The sequence below is a fragment of the Heteronotia binoei genome, chromosome 1, assembly GCF_032191835.1.
Source record: "Heteronotia binoei isolate CCM8104 ecotype False Entrance Well chromosome 1, APGP_CSIRO_Hbin_v1, whole genome shotgun sequence".
Classification (NCBI taxonomy): Eukaryota; Metazoa; Chordata; class Lepidosauria; order Squamata; family Gekkonidae; genus Heteronotia; species Heteronotia binoei.
The window spans coordinates 127,890,319-127,917,058 of record NC_083223.1 but is presented as its reverse complement, the minus strand read 5'-3'; the positions used below and the strand labels follow the sequence as shown (position 1 = coordinate 127,917,058).

General features: G+C 42.8%; 1 protein-coding gene across 3 annotated transcripts in view; it reads right to left on the bottom strand.

Annotated features, from left to right (window-relative positions):
- Positions 1 to 897: 897 nt before the first annotated feature.
- UTRN (utrophin) overlaps positions 898 to 26,740 on the bottom strand; it is a 640,548-nt gene continuing 614,705 nt past the window's right edge. For all 3 annotated transcript variants that reach the window (XM_060240558.1, XM_060240540.1, XM_060240548.1), the window contains 4 exons: positions 14,596 to 14,703; positions 11,817 to 11,910; positions 3,197 to 3,219; positions 898 to 2,859 (listed from right to left, as the gene is read on the bottom strand). In XM_060240558.1, the coding sequence (XP_060096541.1) occupies positions 2,851 to 2,859; positions 3,197 to 3,219; positions 11,817 to 11,910; positions 14,596 to 14,703 (234 nt within the window). In that variant the 3' untranslated portion in view covers positions 898 to 2,850. The remainder of the gene's footprint in view (positions 2,860 to 3,196; positions 3,220 to 11,816; positions 11,911 to 14,595; positions 14,704 to 26,740) is intronic.

Sequence of the window (26,740 nt, the reverse complement as noted above, 5' to 3'; positions counted from 1 at the left end):
GGCAAGGCAGATTAAAATCATAATCGACCGTGTCAAATGCTGCTGAGAGATCTAATAACAATAGCAGCACTGACCCGCCTTGATCCAGATGCCTTCTAAGGTAATCTGTGAAGGTGACCAGAGCAGTCTCCATCCCATGACCAGGGCAGAAGCCGGACTAGAAGGGACCAAAAAGATGCATCTTATAAGTTTTGTAATTATGGAAACTGGCAGTGTTGTCATCAGGCAGCATTTCCTTGATGAACATGCTCTCTTCGAGCATATGGACTCTTATGGATTTAAACAAGATGCATACTGGTAAATCCTTGTAGATGACTGCTAAACTGCTAGGAGCTGATTAAGGCAAAGTTTAGTGTGTTTAATGTTAAGTTTTCAAAAATCATACTGGCTATAAATTGCATTTCCTAACAAAATAAAGAACAGTGTATTAGGAATGAATGCTGCTGAGTGCAAGCTAGTGAATTTTAGAGATCATGTTCCAGCTCTGTCACTGAATAAGGGTTTCATATATTCATACTTTCAATATTAATAGCATACTTTAAACCAAGTTCACCAACTGGTGACTTGCATTTAAAATCTGCCACCAGCCAAGATTGATTACTGGCAGTGTGGATTGGTGAAGACAGAAAATGGCATAAAAATATGCACTGATTTACTGAGGTGTATTTTTCTGCTGCATATTTTATTTTCATAAAGGCACCTTGAAGCCTGAAATGCTCCTACACAGGGAACAAGCCTTTAAATGTTGTTTACTTCTAAGATGAAAAACAGCCTTTACTTAAAAGTTAATTTTATTCAGTGTGAAAGTCAGACCATGTAACCAGATTAGAAAAGGGAAGTGTGAGTTTAATATCACAGTTTAATAGCACAGCACCAAAAAAAAAACAACCCTACAACTTCTTTGAGATGTTACTGCAACATATTTCTTTTATTTATCAGAGGGAGAATGTTACAATGTAATATTTAAGTAGTTTTTACATGACAGCAGAGAAGAGGACAGAATTTGCATACAAACATAGGCAGAAAACAATTCATACGTAACCTTTCAGTCATCATAAAAAAGCCACCAAATCTATTACTGAGACCTTTGTTGTTAAGTATTTTTTAAAAGGGATTGGTTCTTGTTTTGTTTTTTGCTTCAATGTAATCCACTAAAGGACAACACATGACAAAAAACATTGACCTGTTTCCAATACTAAATATAAAAAAGGAAAGGAAAAGTGTCTGAGGTAGAAAGGTGGTCATGGCTTTCCTTTTCTGCAAAACTTTTCTTCCTTCTCAAAATATCTATACCAAAATATATTTCTTTCTAGATGAAAAATCCAATATTAACCTCCCATTTCTCCCTTGCTTTTGGCAAAACTCCCTCCCTGCAAAAAAAATAATACTTATCATTTATATAGCACTTTGAACCATCAGAGCATTAAAGATACATTATATAATTTGAGGCTTATAACACTCTGAGAGGTAGCTGTTACCAGCTCTACTTCAGAGATGAGAAAACTGAGTGGTGACATCAGCATCAGGAACTGTAAGCATCACACCAGGACTACAGTTCCTATTTTGATTTCATTATTGATGTGGGATTCTCCACTTGGCATTTTCTTGCAGAAGACAACTGGTCTAAAAATCTCTCCACTTTGCATTTGGGCATAAATGTTAATAAAATCAAAGTGGATTTTCCCTAGTACTATTTAGATACTTAAAAGATGCATATTGCACAAGTGCAACTTGCTGAGTGCAACTTACTGAATTTAATGACCTCATTTGCTTGCACAAATCTACACACTCAATGGTGAAGGAAAAGTGCCCAGTATCTTGTCATAGGCTGTGGCTAACCTTCTCATTAATCTCCCTGCTTTAAAACATGTATGCTAAGGAAGCCATTTGAAAATACACACAAGAAGATGCTGGTTGGAATTTTCCAGACAACTTTTGTGATGTAAGGACAAAACAGACTAAGCAGACTAAGCTTCTCAAGTTATATACATTTCTAAAAGCAAACTCAAATAATAGCAAATCTGGGCTTTTGCATTTGATGATTTAACAAAAAGCCTTAACAAAAAGAATTTGGCACAAAATTAGACCATTGTCTTTCCTGTGTGGATAACCAACATCACATAAATTCAGAATGGTTGTATTAAATAAAATCCAAATGGACATTCACTCACATTACAAGACAAATGAAAGTCCGGGGGGGGGGGGGATACCCTTCTGCATTCAGTTGGGAAAAGAATTCACTAGCATACAATTTTAGTTCCAGTGGTTATTGTAGCTAAATGTCTTGTTAGCTGGAGCATGTACTCCTAGATGGCCATAAAATGATTTTTGTCATAAACTAATAGTATAGTTATGAGAAATTGATATTTGTTCACAGTTTGAAATGAATACTATTAGACTAGATATAAATAAACCAGTGCAGAGCAGTATGTGTGTCAGCAGAGAAGATACTCCAAATTGCAAATGCAAAAAGCTGAGAGGAATGTATAATGTAATGCTTTGCAGCAATATAAAAAATGGATATAAATCCGCACCCCCATTCCTGATACTATATATCATATAAATCAATGGCATATGTATAACCATTTCCAAATACTCTATTGTTTGTTAATTTACAGTTGCATAGAGAGGGAAGGAAAGGGAAAGCAAACACTTTTTTAAAAAAACCACAACATCCTTATCTTTGGGTAATTCAAGTGTTTTCCTATTTGAAGTAAAAACACACAGAGCTAAAGAGTATGTTACAAGGTCCCATGCAGCCATCTGATTACTGGAACTTGTTGTTGGCATTTGTAGAAAAAGGGCTGTATTTGAAATCAGGAAGAACAAGCTGTCTTCAGACTGAAAACTTTACATTGCCTGAATTTAAGAGAAAAAACAGGTACAGCATTACTAACCACAGGTGTCCTTAGATGTGTTATCACCCAACACAAATGTTTAGAGCCCAATTCCAGAAAGGTTTTCATTTTTGACTACATTAAATAAATGGCTAAAAGTGTTATAGCACATTTTAAAGAAAGTTACGTATACCAGAGGAGGGAAGGCGGCATGGTATAGCCCCCATTCATTGAGATCCAATGAATTGTCAGGCATGCCAAACCCACCATCTCATCTAGTTTCTGCTTTGACAAGTCCTAGAAAGCATTATACACACACACACACATATACACAATTTATATATCAATACACATCATACCTGTGGTCTGCCAGCAAGATTTGCTGTAAATAAAAAAATATATATATATTTGCAATAAAATGGGAGCAGTCAAGAATTAAGATAAAAAAACAATTTGTATTTAAAATATGATACCAAAAAATAGCTCACCAGCAGTTTAAGAATATTTTACATTTTACTTCCCGACTTCTTAAATTCTAAATATCTAAACAATCATTTTAATCTTAGACCTTTTTATATCACTCTGCTGTCATAATGCTGTCTGGGTTGCATAATCATGTTAGAATCATGGAATCATATAGTTGGAAGGGCTCTCCAGGTCATCTAGTCCAACACCCTGTACAATGCAGGAAATTCATACATACCTTCCTTGGGCCCCCAGTTACTCCTGCTCCATGCCCAGAAGATGCAACCCGCCTCCCCGGCTTTTTGGCCAAACTGGCCTGGAAAAAATTGCTTCCTGACCCCAAATGGCAATCAGCATTTCATTGATGTGTTAAATAAATTGTTCTAGATTATATTTTCATTTAATTTGCTTCTAGTATGGCTACTATTCTATGTTGTAAAATCTTGAAATGACATTGAATGAAAATATAAGATGAACAGTGCACAGAAGACCTTAAACTCAACACGCTGCAGAGCAAAGGCCAGGATAACAAACAACACTGATGAAAAAACCCTTATTAACCATTGATGATGCACCTACTTTTGAAAGGGGCATTGACTGGTATAGAAGGGATGGTCTTGTTTCAACTTTGTATATGGCATAGAAATTGTTCCCTTTTTCAGATTCAGCCGACCTAGCAATAATAATCCAAGGTACAAAAACCCTGAGACTGAACTATTGTAACTCACTACTTGAAGACTTGCAAGCCTCAACCAGTACAGAATACTGCAGGTAGACTGTTGACAGGGATTAAATATTTTGAATTTATTACTCCAAATTTAAGATCACTACCCTGTCTGCTGATGTCTCTATAAGTGAGAGAGAGGACCTGATGTGTGCAACGGTCATGCTCTTACCTACTTATATAGCCTGGTAGAGGGTGTAGAGGTGAGTGGAAAGGGGTATCACAAATAAGCTTGCTCTTTTTATTTGTACAGTATTTCTGTGAATTTTTTTACCTGTTTTAATGATGCAAGTTGCTTTGGGTCCTATTAATCTGTAGAAAAGTGGGGTATAAATATTTTAAATAAATAAAAATTGCATGTGAAGCTTTGTCAAGTCATTTATTTTAATGGCCACCACAAATAAAATATAATTTGCCCTTTACCACAGTATAGAAGAGTTAAGTCTCTTTCAATTTATAATAGGAGCTGATAAATACTGGCCTAATGACATCAAATGGCATTGCTAGTTTAAAATAAGGCACTCAGATCTGAATTAGAAGTGGGGCATGGGCATTTATCTGTAGCTAGCACTAGACCCTGGGGATCCATTCCAACAAACCAGCTTGTAATTTGCTTTCTAGTTGTGCATAAAGTGTATCCTCTCTGACGTACTTCTTCAAAGAAGGGGAAAACACACGAGAGATAAAGGGAATGTTTAATAGAGTTCAGTACAGACTGGACGATATAATAGGATTTGATTTAATCTTAGTACTTTGCATAAGATTATGCACTTTAAAAGCCTCAGCTTTTACAAATGGCCAATGCATTTACTTTTATGGCCACTGCAGAAGAAGAAGTACAAAATTGTTACTGAACCACAAACAATTGAAAATGTAGTTTCTCATCTATTTTGATATTATGAAATTATGGTTTAAAATGATCAAAACAACAGTTATCCGAAATGACTTCTCCGTAAAGAAGAAAGTTGCATAGTGCTCTGAGGACTGATTTAAATACAAGCAAAGCAAGAGAGAACAACTGTCTGGTTCTTATCTGTCTTTGTGAATGGAAAATGAATGAACAATTAAGAGCTGTAATCAATCATTCCAGTGACATAAATAAGATACAAAGCACTCTTGGACCCATTTCTGAGGGACATTTTCATGCCATATTAGAATCTATGGCTGATAAATGCATAGTTCCTCTACTCTGTTAGCTTAGCCAAGATCTTTCCATACTCATGCAGAAACTATAAATTTAAGAACATCTAAGTATTTCAGCTGTTACTTGTTTGTGTACTAGAAAAAGTAAGTAGAGGCTCATTGTCTACTTTGCAATTGCTATCAAACCTAAAAACCAATGTGCCAAGTGTCATTGTGAGGCCATCCAAGTTCAAAGCAGAAATATCCTATTTCAAAATACAGTGAAATAACTGACAACAACCCACCCACCCCTTAAAAAAAAGAAGAAACAAAAACACAGTTTTGGCTCATCCATGGCTTTACTTTGACCTCTGTTCACTGAGTTATAACTAAAATTATTATTTATTTATTTACTTACTTATTTCATTAATCCCCAGTAGGGACCCAAAGCAGCTTATATTGTTCTCTCCTCTATTTTCTCCTCACAACAACCCTGTGAGATAGGTTAGGCTGAGAGTGAGTGACAGGTCCAAGGCCATGCATCGTTTCCATGGCAGAGGTGGGATTTGAACCTTAGTCTCCCGGATCCTAGTCTGACATTCTAACCACTGCACTACACTACATTAGATGTTTAAATACTCATCTATCATGCCTATTTAAGATCAGAAGAGTGGTTAAATGGGCCCAATCACTGTAAGCTGCAGTACATTCTTGGCTTTATGTCAAAATCATCTCTATGGTCCAATTTAAACACTCCTGAGTTAAACTTATCAAAATTTATACATTTGCACAATGATGATAAAGTGCTCCAAGGTACTATTTTTTTTTAAATTTCTCTAAGAGCAACTGAATGAACAAGGTCTAAGTCTAATTGGATATTTGGAATACTTTATATCACTGATATGGTGGAACAAGGAAGAGGTGCTGACTAGGGGCGTGCAAAATTTTGGTATTTTTTGGATTCAGGTGTACTGACTATTTGGGAAATAATCAGGATTGATGAATTTATTCAGTTCCATTATGCCCTATGGAGACCATATATGTGGGAATATACCTTGGCATATACTTCTACCATATGATGACTTCATGTGTAGCCCTGTTCACAAGTTATCAGTATTATTACTACTACTAGAAATAAGGCCCATGGTGAACAAAAATACAATGGGCTCTAGAAAGAGGCTCCGGGCAAGTGCCCTCTCCCCCTTGGTGTCTTCCCACCCAAGTGAAGGCATTTACTCCCCCCCCCCCATCCTTGGTGGTTTTTTTTGTTTTTTTGAGGCCTGGCTTGGTTGTGTTATTTATTTATTTATTTATTTATATTTTGGCTTATATCTCGCCCTTCCCACCGAAGTGGCTCAGGGCGGCTTACAACACAATAAACCCACATAAATTCAGTTTAAAACATTAACATAATAAGGTTAAAACCATAATTAATAAGACATAAAAAGATAAAAACCAGCGGTCTATTAAATGCATTTTAGTTCCATCCAAAATATTTCACAGTGTCAGTTAGTTGTTGTAGGCCTGCCGGAAGAGGACTGTCTTACAGGCCCTGCGGAACTGCCCTAGGTCCCGCAGGGCCCTCACCTCTTCCGGCAGCTGGTTCCACCAGTAAGGCGCTGTTACCGAGAAGGCCCGATCCCTGGTGGATTTCAGACGGGCCTCCTTTGGCCCGGGGATTACTAACAGGTTTTGTGAACCCGATCGTAGTACTCTCTGGGGAACATGTGGGGAGAGACGGTCCCTAAGGTAGGCAGGTCCTAGGCCATATAGGGCTTTAAAGGTGATGACCAACACCTTGTACCGGACTCAGAATGTTATTGGCAGCCAGTGCAGATCCCGAAGTCCCGACCGAATGTGCTCCCATCTTGGGAGCCCTAATAGCAGCCGGGCAGCGGCATTCTGCACTAACTGCAGCTTCCGGGTTCGGCACAAGGGTAGCCCCATGTAGAGGGCATTACAGTAGTCCAACCTCGAGGTGACTGTGGCATGAATCACTGTTGCTAGGTCGTCGCGTTCCAGGAAAGGGGCCAGCTGCCTCGCCCGCCTAAGATGAAAGAATGTGGACTTGGCAGTGGATGCTATTTGAGCCTCCATTGTCAATGAAGGCTCCAATAGTACCCCCAGACTCCTGACCCTGCACCGCTATCAACGGCGCGCCGTCAAAAACTGGCAGGGAGATTTCCCCGCAGCGACCCAAGCAAAGGACCTCTGTCTTCGCAGGATTCAGCTTTAGCCCACTCAGCCTAAGCCACCTAGCCACTGCTTGTAACGCCCGGTCCAGATTTTCTGGGGTGCAGGCAGGCCGGCCGTCCATAAGTAGATAGAGCTGGGTGTCATCAGCATATTGATGACAGCCCAGCCCATACCTTCGGGTAATCTGGGCAAGGGGGCGCATATAGATGTTAAATAACATCGGGGAAAGTACCGCCCCTTGAGGCACCCTGCAATCAAGCACGTGTCTCCGGGACAGTTCGTCCCCAATCGCCACCCTTTGTCCCCGACCGTCAAGGAAAGAGGAAAGCCATTGCAAGGCCAGCCCCTGAATCCCTGCGTCGGCAAGGCGGCAGGCCAGAAGCCGATGGTCGACCATATCGAACGCTGCCGATAGGTCTAACAACATCAGCACCGCCGAGCCGCCTTGATCCAGATGCCGCTGAAGGTCATCCACCAGGGCGACCAGCACTGTCTCCATCCCATGGCCCGGGCGGAAGCCAGACTGGCAGGAGTCAAGGACAGAAGCGTCCTCCAGGAAACTCTGTAGCTGCAATGCCACTGCCCTCTCAATAAGTTTGCCCAAAAAGGGCAAATTCGAGACCGGCCGATAGTGTGCCAATTCGGCCGGATCTAACATTGTTTTTTTCAAGAGGGGGCGGACCACTGCCTCTTTAAGCGCTGATGGGAAATGTCCCTCCAATAGGGATCTATTTATGATATCCCGTATAGGATATCTTAGCTCCCTCTGGCAGGTCTTAATAAGCCAGGAGGGGCACGGGTCCAATTTACAAGTTGCTGGGCGTGCAGATAGGAGGATCCTGTCAACTTCTTCCAGGCTGAGCGCACTGAAGCCGTCCAGAACACGATCCGAAGACAGGCACGGAGCCTCAGGTTCGCTAACTGTATCTAAGATGGCAGGGAAGTCGGAACGCAGCGATGCGATTTTATCTGCAAAGAAATTCGCAAAAGCCTCACAGCCAATTTCCAATTCATTAGAATTTGATCTGCCCTGTGGCAGTGTTGTAAGAGTCCGAATTGTGTTGAACAGTTGTGCCGGGCGCGAAGTTGCAGACGCAATCTCCGCCGCAAAGTATGTTTTCTTTGCGACCTTGACTGCCATCTCATAGGACTTTATAAACTCACTATAAGATGTTCGAATCGCTTCGTCTCGAGTACGCCGCCACTGCTTCTCTAGTCGTCTGAGTCCCCGTTTCAGGCGCCGCAACTCCTGGTTATACCAAGGTGTCGGCTTTGAACGAGGGCGCAGAGGACGCCTAGGTGCGATCTCATCGATGGCCCCGGCGAGCCTATCGTTCCAAGACTCCACCAGGTCATCGAGGGAATCGCCAGGGGGCCAGGGATCCCGCAGAGCTGTCAGGAACCGTTCTGGGTCCATCAGGCTCCGCGGGCAAGCTAAAATGAGCTTGCCGCCCAAACGGGCTTGGGGTGGGACGTCCACACGAGCCTTAAGGGCATAGTGATCTGACCATGGCACTGCTATAGAAGCAAGATCGTTCACTAAGACTCCCGCCGCGAAGACCAAGTCTAACATGTGTCCCGCCTGGTGAGTGGGTGTCGTAACTACTTGGGAGAGTCCTAGTGTCGCCATGGAAGACACTAGGTCCATCACCTGATTGGAGGTCACGTCATCGGCGTGGACATTGAAGTCACCCAGGATCAAAAGCCTCAGGTGATCCAATGCCCATCCTGCTGCGGCCTCCATCAGGGATAGTAAGGCGCTGGCCGGTGCGTTAGGCGGTCGGTACAACAGCCAGATCGCCAACCCCTCCCCGACATCCCACGCCAGACCGGCACATTCAATGCCCTTGATCTCCGGGGCCGGGAGGGCCCGGAAGGAGTAAGCCTCTCGTATGAACAGAGCCACCCCTCCCCCCCACCCGCTAGTCCATGACTGGTGAAAGACCGAGTATCCCGGGGGCGCCATCTGGGAGAGAGCTACAGTCTCCCCATCGCGCACCCAGGTCTCGGTCACGCATGCCAGGTCCATGTCCTGCTCAAGCAGGAATTCCCGAAGGATGGAGGTCTTATTGTTGATGGACCTGGCATTACATAACACCAGTGACGGAGGCGAGTAATTTCGCCTTGCCCCACTACCTGTCACCATCGGGATGGGATGCAGGCTGGAAGGTGGTCGAGCACTATCTTGTCTCAATCCCCTTCCCTTACATTTCCGCCTGTTCCCACCGTCATACCTTCCCCTCCCCAGGAGTACCGGAATCCCCAGACCAGTCATCTCTTACTGGTATCCACCAGTCCTTCTACTGACAAGATGTTATCTCTTTTCAACCCTCCCAACTCCAATTGGCCTATCAATAAATTACCCACTAATATTCTAATAGTTATTTAATGTAAAATCCTCCCAACCCATCCAATTCACTAGCTAACAATAATAAATTATAAATCCAATTGGCTCCTTAATTAAAACCTTCAATCATTATCCCTCTTTACATTAATTTGCCATAAATAATCCTTTAAATTAGCTAGTCAGTAAAATCAATTTAAATAACCAATAAATTAGTCCAATCTTAATAATTTGGGAGATAGAGTCCAGTGGGTAGGGGGGCACAAATTTATACTAACTAAAGTGCCAGAGACAATAAAGTGCAAATGGTCTTAATAGTCTTAATTAACTAAAGTGCTGTTGTTTTTTAAATAACAGTTATTTTAAGGTGCTGATGACAATAGGGTGCAAATGGTCTTAATGGTATGTCATAGAGTATATGTCTCAAGGTGACCGTTTTCTGTAGAGGAACTGATCAGCTTTCCATCTCCCCCCAATAGCCTCCACCTAGGAAAAGTACAGTAGGGACCAAAGCAGGAGGGAAAGCACCTCAGCAGGGTATAATGACACAGACTTCACCCTGCAAAGCAGCCATATTCTACAGGGGAACTGATCTCTGCCACCTTGGTTGCCTAGCAGCAGCCTCTGACTAGCAGCTTCCCCAGTGATCCAATCCTTGTTTGTCCTGGGGTAAGGCTGAAGGGAAGAGGGAGAGAGGGATTGACAGGAAAGAGGCGACAGCCATGGTGTCTGAGCAAACACTCCTAATGGGGGCAGGCCTTGCTGCCTAGTTGCATTATGATGCCAGCAGTGGCAGCTCCCTGGCTATTTTGGCTGCATGTGCTCTGGAGACTGCATGTGCTGGGAGGCCATCCATGTGGGCTGCTGATGGGGTGATAGAGGCCTGTTGCTGGTGGTGGCTGCAACACCTTTCATGAGGCCTCAGTAGAGCAGCAGCCCTTTTTGAGGCTGGTTGACAGAGAGGATCCAGAAAAGCATCAGAGATGTGTCTGTTTCTGAGGTAAGACTGTTTTGGTGGTTTGTTCAGCATTCCTTGGCCTGCAGTAGGTGGAGGCAGGGGAGTCAGCCAATGGGAGGCCAGAGATGCTGACTGAGCCATAATGGGCCAGTAGTTTATGGAGTGCATGGAGAGCCAATGTGAGAGCGCCATTTGGCCACCACCAGAGGGAAATTATTATCTATGATTACTGTTATTATTGTGAATTGTTATAGCCATATATTTAACTGCTAGATGATGTTCTGCAATTCAAGGGCTAGCCATTCTTGGGAACTGCAGCTGGAACTCAAGATGGTATACACAGGAGCCACCCTGAGCCCGCCTCGGTGGGGAGGGCGGGATATAAATCAAATAAATAAATAAATTAAAAGTTTTCCAATGCAGGTATTGACCATACCCAGACCTGATTATTTAGTGTTAGCAAAGTGCCTTTATCATGTGCCTTCTAAACATTCTCTACAATCTAAGTTTACATCTGATCCAGCTAGCAACAGAAGAAGAAAGCTGGGGCATTGCCTTACAAAGAGTTTTAGTTCTGCTTATAAGGCATTTAGTGAAATCTTTTGCTGTGCTTGTAATATAACAAAAAAAAACCCCATTATTTCTGAAGCAAAAGAATTTGTGATTTTTTAAAAATGCATTACAATGAACAATTTTTTCTGAAGTTGCTTGACTAACGGCCTGTCTGAAAAGGTCAGAAAAGTTCCCAACGTTTTAAAGTTCTGTAAACTATTATGTAAGACAAAATTGTTTAGGAGGATATTTGTATAAAGATAACATAAAGATATCATAAAGATATTATAATGGAATGGTTCTGGAAGGTACTTTTATAAAGGGAACGGGACTGTGTGTTGTGTATAGTATGTATTAGCTATTGGGTGCATGTATTAGCCTGCCCTTACTGCATTGTTTTCTACTTATATAATACTATCTACTGCACTGTTTACCTTACTGTCTCTGAACCTATGCTTAGTTGCAGACCTCTGCAGTCCTAGTCATACAACATTGTTTATCACATGTCTCATTCTATAGGCTGTATCAGTTTGCACTATGTAATACAACCAGAGTTTCAGTGAGAAAATTGGACTGTAAATATAAATAAATAAATAAATAAATAAAAATAATACTTACTGCGACAAGATGGAAATGTGCTGTTGATTTGTTCCATGACATCAGTTAGATCTGTACTGGTATCATGAGGTGGGACTAACAAGTCATCTACACCAGCAAAAATAATCATATGCAATGACTTTAATAATAAAGCAGCAGCATTTTAAAGACTTTGAAAACTGTTTCTACTGTCCTTATCATCAAGGCTTTCACATTTTAAAATATTGTGCAATTTAAAACATCTTTCATTTGATATGTACAAGAAATGCTCATTGTTAAATTGCTAGAAAAAGGTAACAAAAGTTATTGATGTTTAGCTATCATTTCTACATTATAAAATTGTACCTGATACAATACCAAAAAGATTTGCTGTTCAATTATATTCCTAGATCAACTGGAGATTTCCATGGGTGGAAGACATTTATTCTTGAAGAGTATGACTTTTCCTACCCTCCCCCCCTCTTTCCTGCCGCAGTACAAAACATCTACTCAAAATGCCACTTTCAGGGGAAAGAAGACCTCCCCATAAACATCATGTGGGGAGAGTCAGAGGACTGCACTGCAAGGGAGAAGCAGTGAAAAAAATCCCTCACTCCTTCTGTATGCAGAAATCCTACAGGGATTCAAGTAATTATTTTATCAAGCAGTAACAGCCGCAATTACATAAATTACTACACCTCAGAAATTCAGTGTTCACATATAGACACTGATGGGAGGACTTCTGAAAAAGAAACAGTGGCGGAGAGGTAAAAATGATCTGTTGCTATATGCCACAAATCCATGCCCTCATGCTCGCAGGAATTATCCCTGCATGTAGAGAACTGAGCATAGGTGCTGGTCTTCAGACTGCTGGGCCTTTGAGCTTATTTCAAAAAACAGTCCAGTGATTTCCAAAGTTTTCACAAAGTTACTGAAAATTTAGACCAGCAGTAGGTAGGCTTCCTGCTTGGTTTGGTGTAGTGGTTAAGTGCGTGGACTCTTATCTGGGAGACCTGGGTTTGATTCCCCACTCCTCCACTTGCACCTGCTGGAATGGCCTTGGGTTAGCCATAGTTATCACAGGAGTTGTCCTTGCAAGGGCAGCTGCTGGGAGAGCCCTCTCAGCCCCACCCACCTTACAGGGTATCTGTTGTGAGGGAGGAAAATAGATTGTGAGCTGCTCTGAGTGGAGGGTGGAATATAAATCCAATGTCTTCTTCTTCCCAGTAGCACACCTGAACATTGTGCTCAGCATGTGGGGCCAGTGCTTCTCTCAAGGAACCACAGTGATAGTCTGGGACATCTGCAGGGGCTGTTGAGATGGGACAAGCTGATGGTATTGCTTATAGACATTATTACTTCCCAGGTTCATGTAGCCAGCACCTAGCGAAAATGAGACCCCAAAGTGCTGGCAAAACTGCTGAGGCTTGGCTTCCTTCCAGTGCGCTCAGCCAAGAACAACTGTAAGGGCTAGTCACCATTAAGCATTCATGCTGTTGGGTTTATCAGTTTTCTTAGCCTGTGAGTTTTTATAGACCCCTGACCTGGCATGCTAAAAGCAATGTGCTTGTTTTAACTACATTCACGTGTCGCTTTTGGCAGTTAAGAGAACCGTCCTTGGGTGTCTCCCTAATGGATTTCAACTTTCTGGTGCCAATTAGCTAAGCATGTCCTGATTGGCTGATCAGATCATGGGCTGAGGCAAGGACATCTGAAAACATGCCTCACTTGGGGGAGTAGGAGACCAGTTATTCCATCAGCAGCTGCGAAGGGGCAGCTGTTGTCAATCATCCCACAATGTGGACTGCCTGGCACAGGATGGACTTTCTTTTTCCAGCCTGTGGGCAAGAACTGTGTGGTTGACCTGCATCTGATGAGCAACTTATATTTCCTTCACATGTGTCTTAGGAATGCTTCCAGTCCAGCATACACTCTTTGTAACTTGAGCAGTTTAGTAAACTGGAGCTTTTCCTATCTTGTGGTATCTGGAGTTACTTACTGAGAGCTTGCAGAAAACCTCAGAGGAGAACCTGGGGAAGTGAAAATCCTCTGGGAACAGGTCTAGATTCCTTGAGGCTCCTGGCTGGGCCAGGTGGCTGTGGTTTCAGTGCCTGGGAGCAGAAGTAGGGTTCTTTAGGACCATACAAAAACCCTCTTCTCTCCCCTGCCTTTTGTTTGCTAACACACCAAGATCTTCATAGGTAAAACCTGTATTTTTTTCAGAACCCATGAATTAGACACATTTTTAATGTTGTCTCTTCTACCCTCTGTTTGTATTATGTGACACATCACTTAAATTTAGCCAGTAAGTCAAGGATATTCACACTGTTTGGAAGGTGAATCTCTTAAGTCATTCTGTGCAATACATACACCTATTCAAAAATCTTAGGTTTCTCTTTATTGCCAAAATTGAATACACAACAAGGGCCTAAAAATACCAATGTACATTTTGTAATAATTCCAACTTCAATAGAAGCAGAATAGTTCTCAAAGGAATGTTGAACTGAAAGTCAAACTGTTCCCATTTAAACCTTTCTTATAGAACAAATCTAGTACTTATCTTAGATATGATCCAAAGCCCCCCATTAATAAGTTTTTTACATGTTCTCTGTTAATGTTTGGTTCTTGATGTGTATAAGGTTTAAATGGTCAGCACATCATCACATAAACACAGAGACCAAAAAACAAACAGGTGTTTGCCTGGTGTAAAATCCTCCACATCCACCTATACTTTCTTAAAAGGAGCTTGCTTCTAATGTAAAGTCTTTAGAAATCCTTTCACAAATATAACACAACCTTTGGGCTGATCAAGTTACTCACCCGTTTGATTAAATTGTGAACTGGTGTCCTGATCAGGTGAATAGCTGAGTGCAGAATGCTGAGGTGAAGCACAAGAAGAGCCACTATTAATTCTGGAATCTGTGTCCGGCTAAAGATTCAAGATTTAAGAACAAATCAGATTTTCAAAAAAACAGTCCAGTAATTTCCAAAGTTTTCACAAAGTTATTGAAAATTTAGACCAAGGGTGAGCTTCTTGCCTCCCAGCAGCACACCTGAATATCCTGCTCAGCATGCAGGGTCAGTTCTTCACCCAAGGAACCACAGTGGTAGTCTGGGACATCTGCAGGCTAAAAAAATGTATTTAAAAGGTGTCCAACCACACTTGAAAAAATTGATATAATCTATTACCAATGGTTTGGATCCAACTGCACATGAACAGAAGTGTAAAGGGATGGATATTTCCCCATCCTTCCCCCAGAAGTACCATCTGACACATGAAAAGCCAGCTTTCAGAGTTTCGAGATATTTCCTGCACAAAATACCATGAGGCATGGGGAACAGAATCACAGAGTTGGAAGGGACCTCAAGTGTCATCTAGTCAACCCCCTGAACAATGCAGGAAACTCACAAATACCTCCCACTAAATTCACAGGATCCTCACTGCTATCAGATGGCCATCTAGCCTCTGTTTATAAACCTCCAAGGAAGGAGAGCCCACCACCTCCGAGGAAGCCTGTTCCACAGAGGAACTGCTCTAACGGTCAGGAAGTTCTTCCTAGTGTTGAGCCGGAAACTCTTTTGATTTAATTTCAACCCATTGGTTCTGGTCCTACCTTCTGGGGCCACAGAAAACAATTCCACACCATCCTCTATATGACAGCCCTTCAAGTACTTGAAGATGGTGATCATATCACCTCTCAGCCACCTCCTCGCCAGGCTAAACATGCCCAGCTCCTTCAACCTTTCTTCATAGGACTTGGTCTCCAGACCCCTCACCATCTTTGTGGCCCTCCTCTGGACCTGTTCCAGCTTGTCTATATCCTTCTTAAAATGTGGTGCCCAAAACTGAACACAATACTCCAGGTGAGATCTTACCAGAGCAGAGTAAAGCGATACCATCACTTCACATGATCTGGACACTATACGTCTGTTGATACAGCCCAAAATTGCATTTGCCTTTTTAGCCACCACATATGAACATATGAACATATGAAGCTGCCTTATACTGAATCAGACCTTTGGTCCATCAAAGTCAGTATTGTCTTCTCAGACTGGCAGCGGCTCTCCAGGGTCTCAAGCTGAGGTTTTTCACACCTATTTGCCTGGACCCTTTTTTGGAGATGCCAGGGATTGAACTTGGGACCTTCTGCTTCCCAAGCAGATGCTCTACCACTGAGCCACCATCCCTCACATGACTGATGTTCAGCATACGATCCACTAAGACCCTGAGATCCTTTTAGCACATACTACTGCTAAGACAAGTCTCCCTCATCGTATAACCAAGCATTGGATTTTTCCTACCTAAATGCAGAACTTTACATTTATCCCTGTTAAAAAATCATTTTATTGACTGTTTTCCAGCCTGTCAAGATAATCCTGTATCCTGCTTTTTGTTTTCTACTGTATTTGCAACCCCTCCCAATTTAGTATCATTGGCAAATTTAATAAGCATTCCCTCTATTCCTTCATCCAAATCATTTATAAAGATGTTGAACAAAACAGGTCCCAGGACAAATCCTTGAGGCACTCCACTTGTCACCCCTCTCCAAGAGATGAGGAACCATTCACAAGTACTCTTTGGGTGCAATCTGTCAACCAGTTACAGATCCACCTAACAGTAACAGGATCCAAACCAGAATTTACCAACTTGTCAACAAGGAGAGTATGTGGAACCTTATCAAAAGCCTTACTGAAATCAAAATAAATGATGTCTACAGCATTCCCCTGATCCAGCAAGGTAGTCACTTTCTCAAAAAAAGAGATCAGGTTAGTCTGACATAACTTGTTCTTGAGAAACCCATGCTGGCTCTTAGTAATCACAGCCATCCTTTCTAAATGTTCCAGGACTGACTGTTTAATTATTTGTTCAAAAATATTTCCAGGAATAGACATCAAGCTGATGGGTCGGCAGTTACCCGGATCCTCCTTTTCCCCCTTCTTGAAGATGGGGACAACATTCACCCACCTCCAATCTTCTGGCACTTCTCCTGTTCTCCAAGAGTTCTCAAAAATAATAGCCAGAGGCTCAGAAATTTCATCTGCAAGCTCTTTTAGAACCCTTGGATGTAGTTCATCTGGCCCTGAGGACTTAGTTTAGGATGTAGTTCATCTGGCCCTGAGAGCCAGTTTGGTGTAGTGGTTAAGTGTGCGGACTCTTATCAGGGAGAACCGCATTTGATTCCCCACTCCTCCGCTTGCTTCTGCTGGAATGGCCTTGAGTCAGCCATAGCTCTCGCAGGAGTTGTCCTTGAAAAGGCAGCTGCTGTGAGAGCCCTCTCAGCCCCACCCACCTCACAGGGTGTCTGTTGTGGGGGGAGAGGGTCTCTGATTCAGAGAGAAGGGTGGGGTATAAATCTGCAATTATTCTTCTTCTAGTTTCATTTAAAGAAACTAGGTGTTTATGTACTATCCCTATGCTGATCCTAGGTTGAAACTCCATACCCTCTTTATATGTTCTGTTTTTGCCATGTTGAGCACTGTTTTCCTCAGAAGAGATGACTGAGGAAAAGTAGGAATTGAGCAGTTCTGCACTCTTTCCATTACCTGTTACAATTTCACTTTCCTGCCCTCGCAATTGGCCTACCATGTCCTTGCTCTTTTTCCTACTCTGAACATAACCCTTTTTTGTTGTTTTTAGCATCTCTGGCCAGCCTAAGCTCATACTGAGCTTTAGCTTTCCTAACGTTTTCTCTACAAGCACCGGTGATTTGTTCATATTCATCCTTGGTTATAAGGCCCTTCTTCCAGTTCCTAAAGGATTATTTTTTATTTCTCAAGTCTTTAGATAGCTGTTTATGGAGCCACCTCGGCTTCTTTTAGCTTCTTCCATTTTTTCTTCTCATAGGAATTGTCTGTGATCGCGCTTTCAATATTTCGCTTTTAATAAATTCCTGCCCCTCTTGAACCCCCATCTTCCTAAGTATTTCTGACCATGGGATTTTACCCAGCATAGTTCTAAGTTCGCTTTTCTGATTCAGTTAGGAGATTCAGTTAGGAGGAAGAATGAGGAAAAAAAATTGCCCCCTTCCCCTCCACTAGCAAAGCACTTTACTTAAGGTATGCAACATTCTAAATATACTGCTTAAGTTAAAGAGGTTGATCTCTTTGTGCCAGAGCTGTCATGTTCTGACTGTAACAAGTTTCAAGAAGACACATGACTGGTTGTTATGGAAGATAGCTAAGGATCCTTGAGCTTGTGACCCCCTCCTCCCTCCCCCTCAGAAATATATTTTTCAGCAAATCATATTTTTTCATATGTCCTAATCACAAACTATGTGATGACTGCACTTTTCATACTTGTACATGCATCCCTATTCCTAGGAGTTAAAACACACTTTCCTTCCCTTTCTATTTAGCTCAGGAATGTTCCATCCCACAGGATTGGTTTTAGAAGGCTCATTTTTTTTCCTAAGTGTCCCTTCAAAAAAACTTTTTTATTATTACTGGGGGTAGGAAAAGAGATTCTCCCAAGTTCCCTTCTATTGCATCTAATAAAGTGGCAGCTTCATCTACCATTTTAAACTTTTTTTAATCCCTCGGAAATTATCTAACTTCTGTGGGAACTTGTCTGTAAACCTGTTCTAAACCTATTAATTGCTTCAGTTCTTCAAATGACTCAACTTTACTTTTCTCAACCCATCTGTTTAAGGCTCTGCCCAAACTGCAACCTAGCCATGCATACATTTTGCTCTGCTTTCTTTTAATTTCCCTGAAAGCTTTTTTACTTTGTTCAGCAGTCAGTCCAAATCTAAGTTTGACCCTCTCCTTAAAAAGCAAATAATTTGAGGGTTCCTCATCTGTGAGTAAATTTCACTCAGTCCTCCACAAATCTGTAGGTCCAAATAAATATTCTACCATTATCTTGGATCCCAAAATCATGATACTTCCTTCAAAGCTCAAGAGAAATGCCTCCACAATGATAACATGGAAATTTATTTTGTTCCACTGAGATATTTCCCCATCACTATGTGCAAGGGAACAATTCTGTCCTTAGTTTCCTTCATCTTTATATTATACATTTCTCAGCTTCCCCCTCTTGCTGTGCCATTTTAGTCTTTTCCGCCTCAATTCTGGCTAATTCTAATTTTTGTTCTTTTTCAGTATCTGTATCTGTTGTTCTTTCTCAGCTTCAATTCTGGCTTTCTCAGCTTCTATCTTTGCCAGTTCTGTTTTCATTCTCATAATTTCTACCTCCCGACTAGGATTTTCCTCAGAAGTTGTTTCCTCTCCCCAACTATCCTGATGCACCTCTCTAGGTCTACAAGGTGGCCCCATTTCTGACAGGAATTATGTGGTAATTCCTCACAGATTTATAAGATATTTTTCATTTGATGGGATTTCTATCCCACCCATCCTGCCAATGCAGGCTTAGGGTGGGTTACAGACATAAGTAAATTACAATATCACAACAAAAAACGAAATGCACCATGTACAACATACAAATTGTAAAACAGCAAGACAGCAGTATCTCCTTGAGTCTGCTCACTAACATTCAAATTTCAGGGTCATATGAGAACAGGTCTGCACAGATTTACAGCATATTTACAGCAGGAGGGGTTGATGTTACCATATATCCATGGCCTCAATTAAAAGCCTGGCAGAAGAGCTTCATCTTACAGACCCTGCATAACTGTACTAAGTCCTGCAGGGCCCTGATCTCCATGGGGAGCATGTTCCACCAGATTGGAGACAGAGCCAAAAAGACCCTGGCCCGAGTTGAAGTCAGATGGACCTCTTTTAGACTGGGGACTACCAGTCTATATTGATCAGCCGATCTTAAGGCCGTTTGTGGGACATATTGGGAGATGCGATCCCATAGGTATGTTGGTCCCTGACCATTCAGGTCCCTGAAGGTTAACACTAAAACCTTGAACCTGATCCAAAACTCTATCGGCTGCCAGTGCACTCCACAAAGGACCAGCTGAATATGTGCCCATAAAGGCATCACAGACAGCAAGTACAATGCTGCATTCTGCACCAGCTGTAACTTCTGCATTAGACACAAGTGTAGGCCCATGTAGAGCGAGTTACAACAGTCTAATCTGGAAGTGACCATTGCATGGATCACTTTAGCCAAGTTGCAAGAAGAGAGACAGGGAACTAGCTGCCCAACTTGCTGAAGATGGAAAAGGCAGATTTGGCAGCCATTATGACCCGGCATCCAGGACCACAGCTAGGCTCCAGACCCTGGATGCAGGCATTAGATGCCCCATGCAGAGAAAAAAAACAGATTTCTCCACCTAAATGCCTGCTGCTCAGGTACACGACCTCCATCTTTAAAGAAGAAGAAGAAGACTTCAGATTTATATCCCACCCTTCTCTCTGAATCAGAGACTCAGAGCGGCTTACAATCTCCTACATCTTTTCTCCCCACAACAGACATCCTGTGAGATGGGTGGGGCTGAAAGGGCTCTCACAGCAGCTGCCCTTTCAAGGACAACTTCTGCGATAGCTATAGCTATGGCTAACCCAAGGCCATTCCAGCAGGTGCAAGTGGAGGAGTGGGGAATCCAACCCGGTTCTCCCAGATAAGAGTCCGCACACTTAACCACTACACCAAACTGGCTCTCTTGATGGATCCAGTTTCAGCTGGCTCTGCCTCAACCTAGCAGCCATGGCCCCCAACAAGATGTATGGGGCCAAATCTGGCCGTCTATCCATTAACAGCTGGGTGTCATCTGCAGTAGTTGTCTTGAGGTTTTAACAACTCTTTAGGTCTCTAAAGGCCATTTCTAACCATACCAGACTAGGGATATCTACACTCTTCAGAGCTAACTTCCTGTTTAACTGGATAGGGAATTTTCTTCTCGCTCTAGAAGATCTATCCCCTTTCCTTTGCTCGAGTGGGAGACTTTGTCTACTTCCCAAACTTCCTTGCCAACTTTCCCCAGTTCTGTCTGTGTTAAATCTCTCTCAGTAAGGGCTGAATTCTGAAACTGTCAGTACTTGACTCTTCTCACCTAGGGCTGAAATCAGACTGTCAGTCAAGGCAGATATCTGACTGAATCTCTCCTCAGCAAGCAGCTCTCTCTGTTCAGCTGATGCTAATAAGATTGCTTTGAGCTGCTTGTCACTCAAGGTTTTCTTTTTCTGTGAAGAATTAACTAGAGATATGCATTCAGTTTACTTGAATTTTTTTTTAAAAAAAGCACCATAGTATTTTCTAGGTTTTTTAAAGCTGAAAAGAAACTAGAGTTTCTTTTTGACTACTGATATAGGTGAATCCAAATAAAAGCCAATATTATTTGGCTTTTATTCAGGCTCACCTATGAATAAAAGCCTGGGTTCACTCATTTTTTCACACTGTGGTGGTCATGGCGTGGCTTGGATAAGGCATTCCAAAGGCCCTGTTTAATTGCCTTCTCTAAGCCACACCGCTGCACGACTTACTGAGTGAACTAGTTAGAAGGAATTAAATAGATGTCTTTAAATGCCTTTTCCTCCTCCATTTAAAGTAATGAAAGATAGCACACCTTCTTTGGGGGCCATAGATTTGGACTCCCTGGTCCAATCTTTTTAAAACTGGGGAGAGGGGGTTGAGGAGAAGCTCCAGCAGCTATGCTGGAAATTTGGCATCTCTACCTCCCTTTGCATCTAAGAAAGGAAGGAAGGAAGGAAATGACTTCTGCTGCTTAAGATTTGTGAATCAATGACTTCTAAAGGTACAAAAGGAAAGGAAAAGGAAAGGTGCCTCTACCTCAAAAACCAGCTTTCACAGAGCCCCAAATTGATTCTCTTATACCCTTATGGGGGCTAATGGTCCTTCTAGGGTATAATAGAGCTGAAAAAATGTGGGTTTCCTTAATATTTCCTGGGACATTGGGTTTTGGGAATATTGGAAAATACCAATATTTTTCAGGTTCAATATACCGGAACCTGAAAAATGCCATTTTTGAACACCCCTAGAATTAATCCTTCACAGTCTTTTATCTGTTTACACAGCACTTCTAGGCTTTTAAAAGTGCAGCCCATCCTACCCCGCTTCCTTTCAAACCAGAAGTAAACATGGTTTGGAGGGAACAGACCAAGATGTAGTTTGCGACTGAAAGATAATGTCAAACTATAGTTTGCTATGAAATCTGAGCCATATGCAAGGAAATAAGAGAATGGAGCACATGAACCTATCAATTTTCCAAGCTTGCTCCTCCTGTAACAACAGACCACAGGTTGTTGCTTTTATATGATGTTACATCTAGAGCCACAGTTACTTTTCCAGTCAGTTAAATACATATATTACACGCCTGGACAGCAGGGAAGAACATGCTGACTATCCCTGGGCCAAAGGAGGCAAAATTACAGAGTACACGGGCACGGGCCTTCTCTGTTATAGCCCCGTGCCTTTGGAATCAACTTCTGGAGGAAGTACGGGCCCTGCGGAATTTGGACCAATTCCGCAGGGCCTGTAAGACCATTCTTTTCAAGCAGGCTTTTGTAGACGTTGATAGGATGGCTATTTAATCCACCAACGATTTATCTAGTGACCCCTGCCATAATATAAGTGTACAGAATAACATCAGGAAGATCACCGCCGTTTAAACTATGGAACGACCCAGACAGTTGGAACTGGTTTTTAGATGGTTGTTTTAAATTAATGTATAATTTAAATGTTGTTTTAAATCACCTTATATTGTATATTGTATAATTTTATTGAACTGTTGTTAGCCGCCCTGAGCCTGCCTAGGCGGGGAGGGCGGGATATAAATAAAATTTATTATTATTATTATAGTAAAAGTTAATTATATTTTTCTTTAGGTGTCACAAATGTTATACTAGAATATTATTCCCAGTGATGAATATATATTATTTTCTTTTTAACTGGAACTGTGTATTTATTAATTCATGTCCAATGGTATTGCTTCTGTTTTCCTAGTCTAGCTACCTGTCATGGCTTAGCCTAAGACAAGCACTGCTGGGGACTCCTCAGGAGAAAGAGACTCCTGGGGTGAAAAAAGAGCTTTGTGTACCCAGAACAGAACCCACTGAAAATGAAGAGCTGCAGTCTAATCAAGGCTCACAGCCAGCATCTGATTGAGAGCCACCAACACCTAGCCTCAAAGCTGCAAGTGAGACTCAGTTGATTGAGATCAGTCCAGCAGGATCACCTCCAGACGGGCTCAGAAGGAAACTACAAGCAAGACGACAGAGTGCATGGTTCCTGGACCATAGATAGCTGCTTGCGGATGACTGCCTGGGGTAGTTACTCCCAAGCAGCTGGCTGCTAACAAGGGCTTGTTAGGAAGTGCCTACAAAAACCAGTTCTGGGAGCCTGCATGTTATAGAAGCAACAAGTCACTAACCTCTTCACTCTGACTACAGTTCTGAAACTGCTCCTGTGATCCTTGGAATAGCTCTTCACTTTGAATCTGGAATCTTCCTCCCTGCACTTACGAATGACTCAGCAGGAGCTCACAGGAGCATAGCTCCTGAACCTTTCTGACAGCTCCCCCTCTTCCTCCCCACCTATCTTGTCCATTGAATAGTGGGTGCAGCTTAATAACAATCCCTGGATTAGAAGAGCGGGCAGCCACCAGGGGCTATGCCACACCCCCAGCAGCCCTCATTAACCCCTGGAGAAGCCTGCACTACACTTTCTCCGCTCCTTATGTGATTTTGAGCAGCGGGTGGCTTGCTGGCCTTTTGACTGGGGGTGGAGGCCCAGGAGAGCCTCAGGCGAGCAAGGCCTGCTTGGGCTGGCTGGATCTCTAGCCAGCCCAAGCAGGCCTCGCTTGCCTGGGGCTCTCCTTTCTTGCATTGGGTTGCTTTTGGCTAGGAAGGGGGTGGCAAATACCAATGAGTTATACCAGGGGTAACCAAGGGTAGCTCTCCAGATGTTTTTTGCCTACAACTCACATCAGCCCCAGCCAGCATGGCCAATGGCTGGGGCTGATGGGAGTTGTACTCAATAGGTAGCCAGTGCAGTTTACGCAGCACAGCATGGATCCATGTCTTTACAGGTGACGATGTCAACATCAGTGCTGCAGCATTCTGCACCAGCTGGAGTTTCTGAAGGAGGGTCAAGGGCAGCTCCACGTAGAGAGAGTTACAATAATCTAGCCTGGAAGTGACCATTGGATGAGTCACTGTGGCCTGGTCGCGGGGGGCGAGATATGGGACCAACTGTCCGACCTGCCTCAGATGGAAAAAGGCCGATCTGGCAGTGGTCTCCATAGTCAGAGAAGCATCCAGGAATACCCCCAAGCTCTTCACCCTCAACGTGAGCATCAATGGAGCTCCATCAAAGGATGGGAGCTTGATCTCTGATCCCAGCCCCCTGTAACCTAGGCATAGGACCTCCGTCTTAGACGGATTCAATTTCAGCCGGCTCTGTTGCAACCAACCAGCCATGGCTTGCAATGCCCTACCCAGTTCCTCCGGGGCTGAGTCTGGGCGGTCATCCTTCAGCAGATAAGAGCTGGGTGTCATCTGCATATTGATGATACCCCAGCCCATACCTCCGGATAATCTGGGCAAGGGAGTGCATATAGATGTTGAATAACATTGGGGAAAGAACTGATCCCTGCGGCATGCCACACTGTAATGGGTGCTGCTGGAATAATTCACCCCCAAGCACCACCCTCTGTCCCTGCCCTTGGAGAAAGGAGACCAGCCATTGTAGGGCTAGCCCCTGTATTCTACAAAATGACCTCTGGACCTCAGACTATTGGATCATGCTTTCTGTATAATATTCTGAACTGGACTCTACTGTCTTGGTAACTGAACTTTGGACTGGGCTGACTCTGAATTTTAACTTGGACTGACTTTTGAGTCTTGACACTAGGAAGCATTTTTGTGAGTTTTCAACAACATTTATCTGATTATTCGCCTCAGTATATAGAATCTGTTCACCTCTTGAAAATAAAAACAGATTCTGTACACAAACCCTGAGTGTAAAATTCCAAAATAATTAAGTAGCATTTTATAGGCAATAATTTTTTTTCTCAAGATGATTTCAAACAACAATTTTATATTTCACTGTGACTCTCTCACAAAGGAATGGGAGACTTCCAGAGCTTTCATATCATAAAGATTGATCTAGCACTAATGGAAAATATCGTGGGGACATAAAATCCTTAGCCATAAGTTATCATCATCAGCCTCTATTCGTATCTTATTCCCATTAGCACATCTTATTTCAACAAAAGATAAAATACAAAAGATAAATTGAGGTTATAGAACTGGGGGAAGGGAGGATCTGAAGTTTGTCCCTTTTTATGTATTACGAAATTCATGTAATCTACAGAGATTCAGATTTTTCATACAGAATGCCTGAACAGGTATTCACTGTGTCTAGTAGGAAAAGTACTGAAAAAGCAGGTGACACTGTTTCATTATTTCTTTCTCTTTATAATTAACACGTCTTTGTCAAAGCTGCCATATGCCAGCTCTGCTTCACCTCCATGTTTGACATTGTAATCAATCTTTTGGATAAAAATGACAGGAATCCTGACAGCTACTAATCCTTTGGGCTTCTAAAATAAAAATAGCAAGGACACCTGAAACAAGTAAGTTCCTATGTAAAAGAATGTAAAATATTCCTGCTTACAATATTCCATATGGTGTTGTTTATTGCTATAAAAGGGATTTAACAGAAGGGGTTTTTTTACAGAATTTTGAGAGAATTCACCCATCTTGACAGTTTATTAACCTAATCAACATTCTTGAGTCAATAGACCTCAGTAATAAAAACTATTTACAGATGATGCGGAAGCAGGAAAAAACCCTACCTAAGCAGTTAACTTTCAAATTAATATAGTTCTCAAGTTTTAATAATTTCTATCTTACATATTGGACAAAGGGAAAGACAGGTTGCTTACCTGTAACTGTAGATCTTCGAGTGGTCATCTGTGCATTCACACTCATGGGATAGTGCGCCTGCGCCGATCCCCGAATCGGTATCTGAAAAAGCCCGGGATTTTTCCGCGCTCGGCGCCAATGAGCATGCGCAAGCGACCCACTGCGCATGCCCACCAGCGCCCGCGCGGCAATCCCGCCAGTTCCTCCCTGACCGCAGAAAGCCCCTTTACTGAAGAGAGACCGTCAGCAGCGGGGAAGGAGGGCGGGTAGTGTGAATGCACAGATGACCACTCGAAGATCTACAGTTACAGGTAAGCAACCTGTCTATCTTCTTCGTGGTCTCTGTGCCTCACACTCATGGGAGATTAGCAAGCAAAGCATACCTGGAGGCGGGAAGACGGTCAGCCTGAAGAAACAGCTTGCAACACCGCAGCTCCCAACCGAGTCCTCTGCTGAGCATGCACGTCCAGCGCGTAGTGCTTCATGAAGGCATGCGGAGAAGACCAGGTAGCCGCCTTGCAGACATCGGAAAGGGACACACCCTTCAGGAATGCCACCGACGTGGCCATCGCCCTTGTGGAGTGTCCACGAACAGGTCCAGGTAGAGGCTTCTTAGCCAACAAATAACAAAGTCTGATCGTCTCAGTGAGCCATTTGGACAGTCTCTGAGAAGAAATTTTGGACCCTAACTTTGGGGCAGAGTAGGAGACAAAAAGTTGATTGTCCTTACGAAAACCCCGTGAACGGTTTAGATAAAACAGGAGGGCACGCTTAACATCTAACGCGTGCAGTCTGCGTTCCTCATCCGAGGAAGGGCTAGGGTAAAAGGTGGGCAACCAAACCTCTAAGTTAAGGTGAAACTGGGAAACCACTTTCGGGAGAAAAGTAATGTCCGGGGCCAGAGAGACCCCAGCCTCTCTAAAGGCAAGGTATGGGTAGTCACACCGCATCGCTGTGAGCTCCCCTGCACGACGTGCCGAAGTGATGGCAACTAAAAATGCAGTCTTCCAAGACAAAAGTTGCAGGGAACATGTCGCCATAGGCTCAAAGGGGCGACGAGTCAACTTGTCCAGGACCAAAGTCAAGTCCCACAGCTGTGGAGGGGATCTAGACGGGGGATGAAGGCGGAACAATCCCTTCATAAATCTCTTGGACTGCGGGTGAGCAAAGAC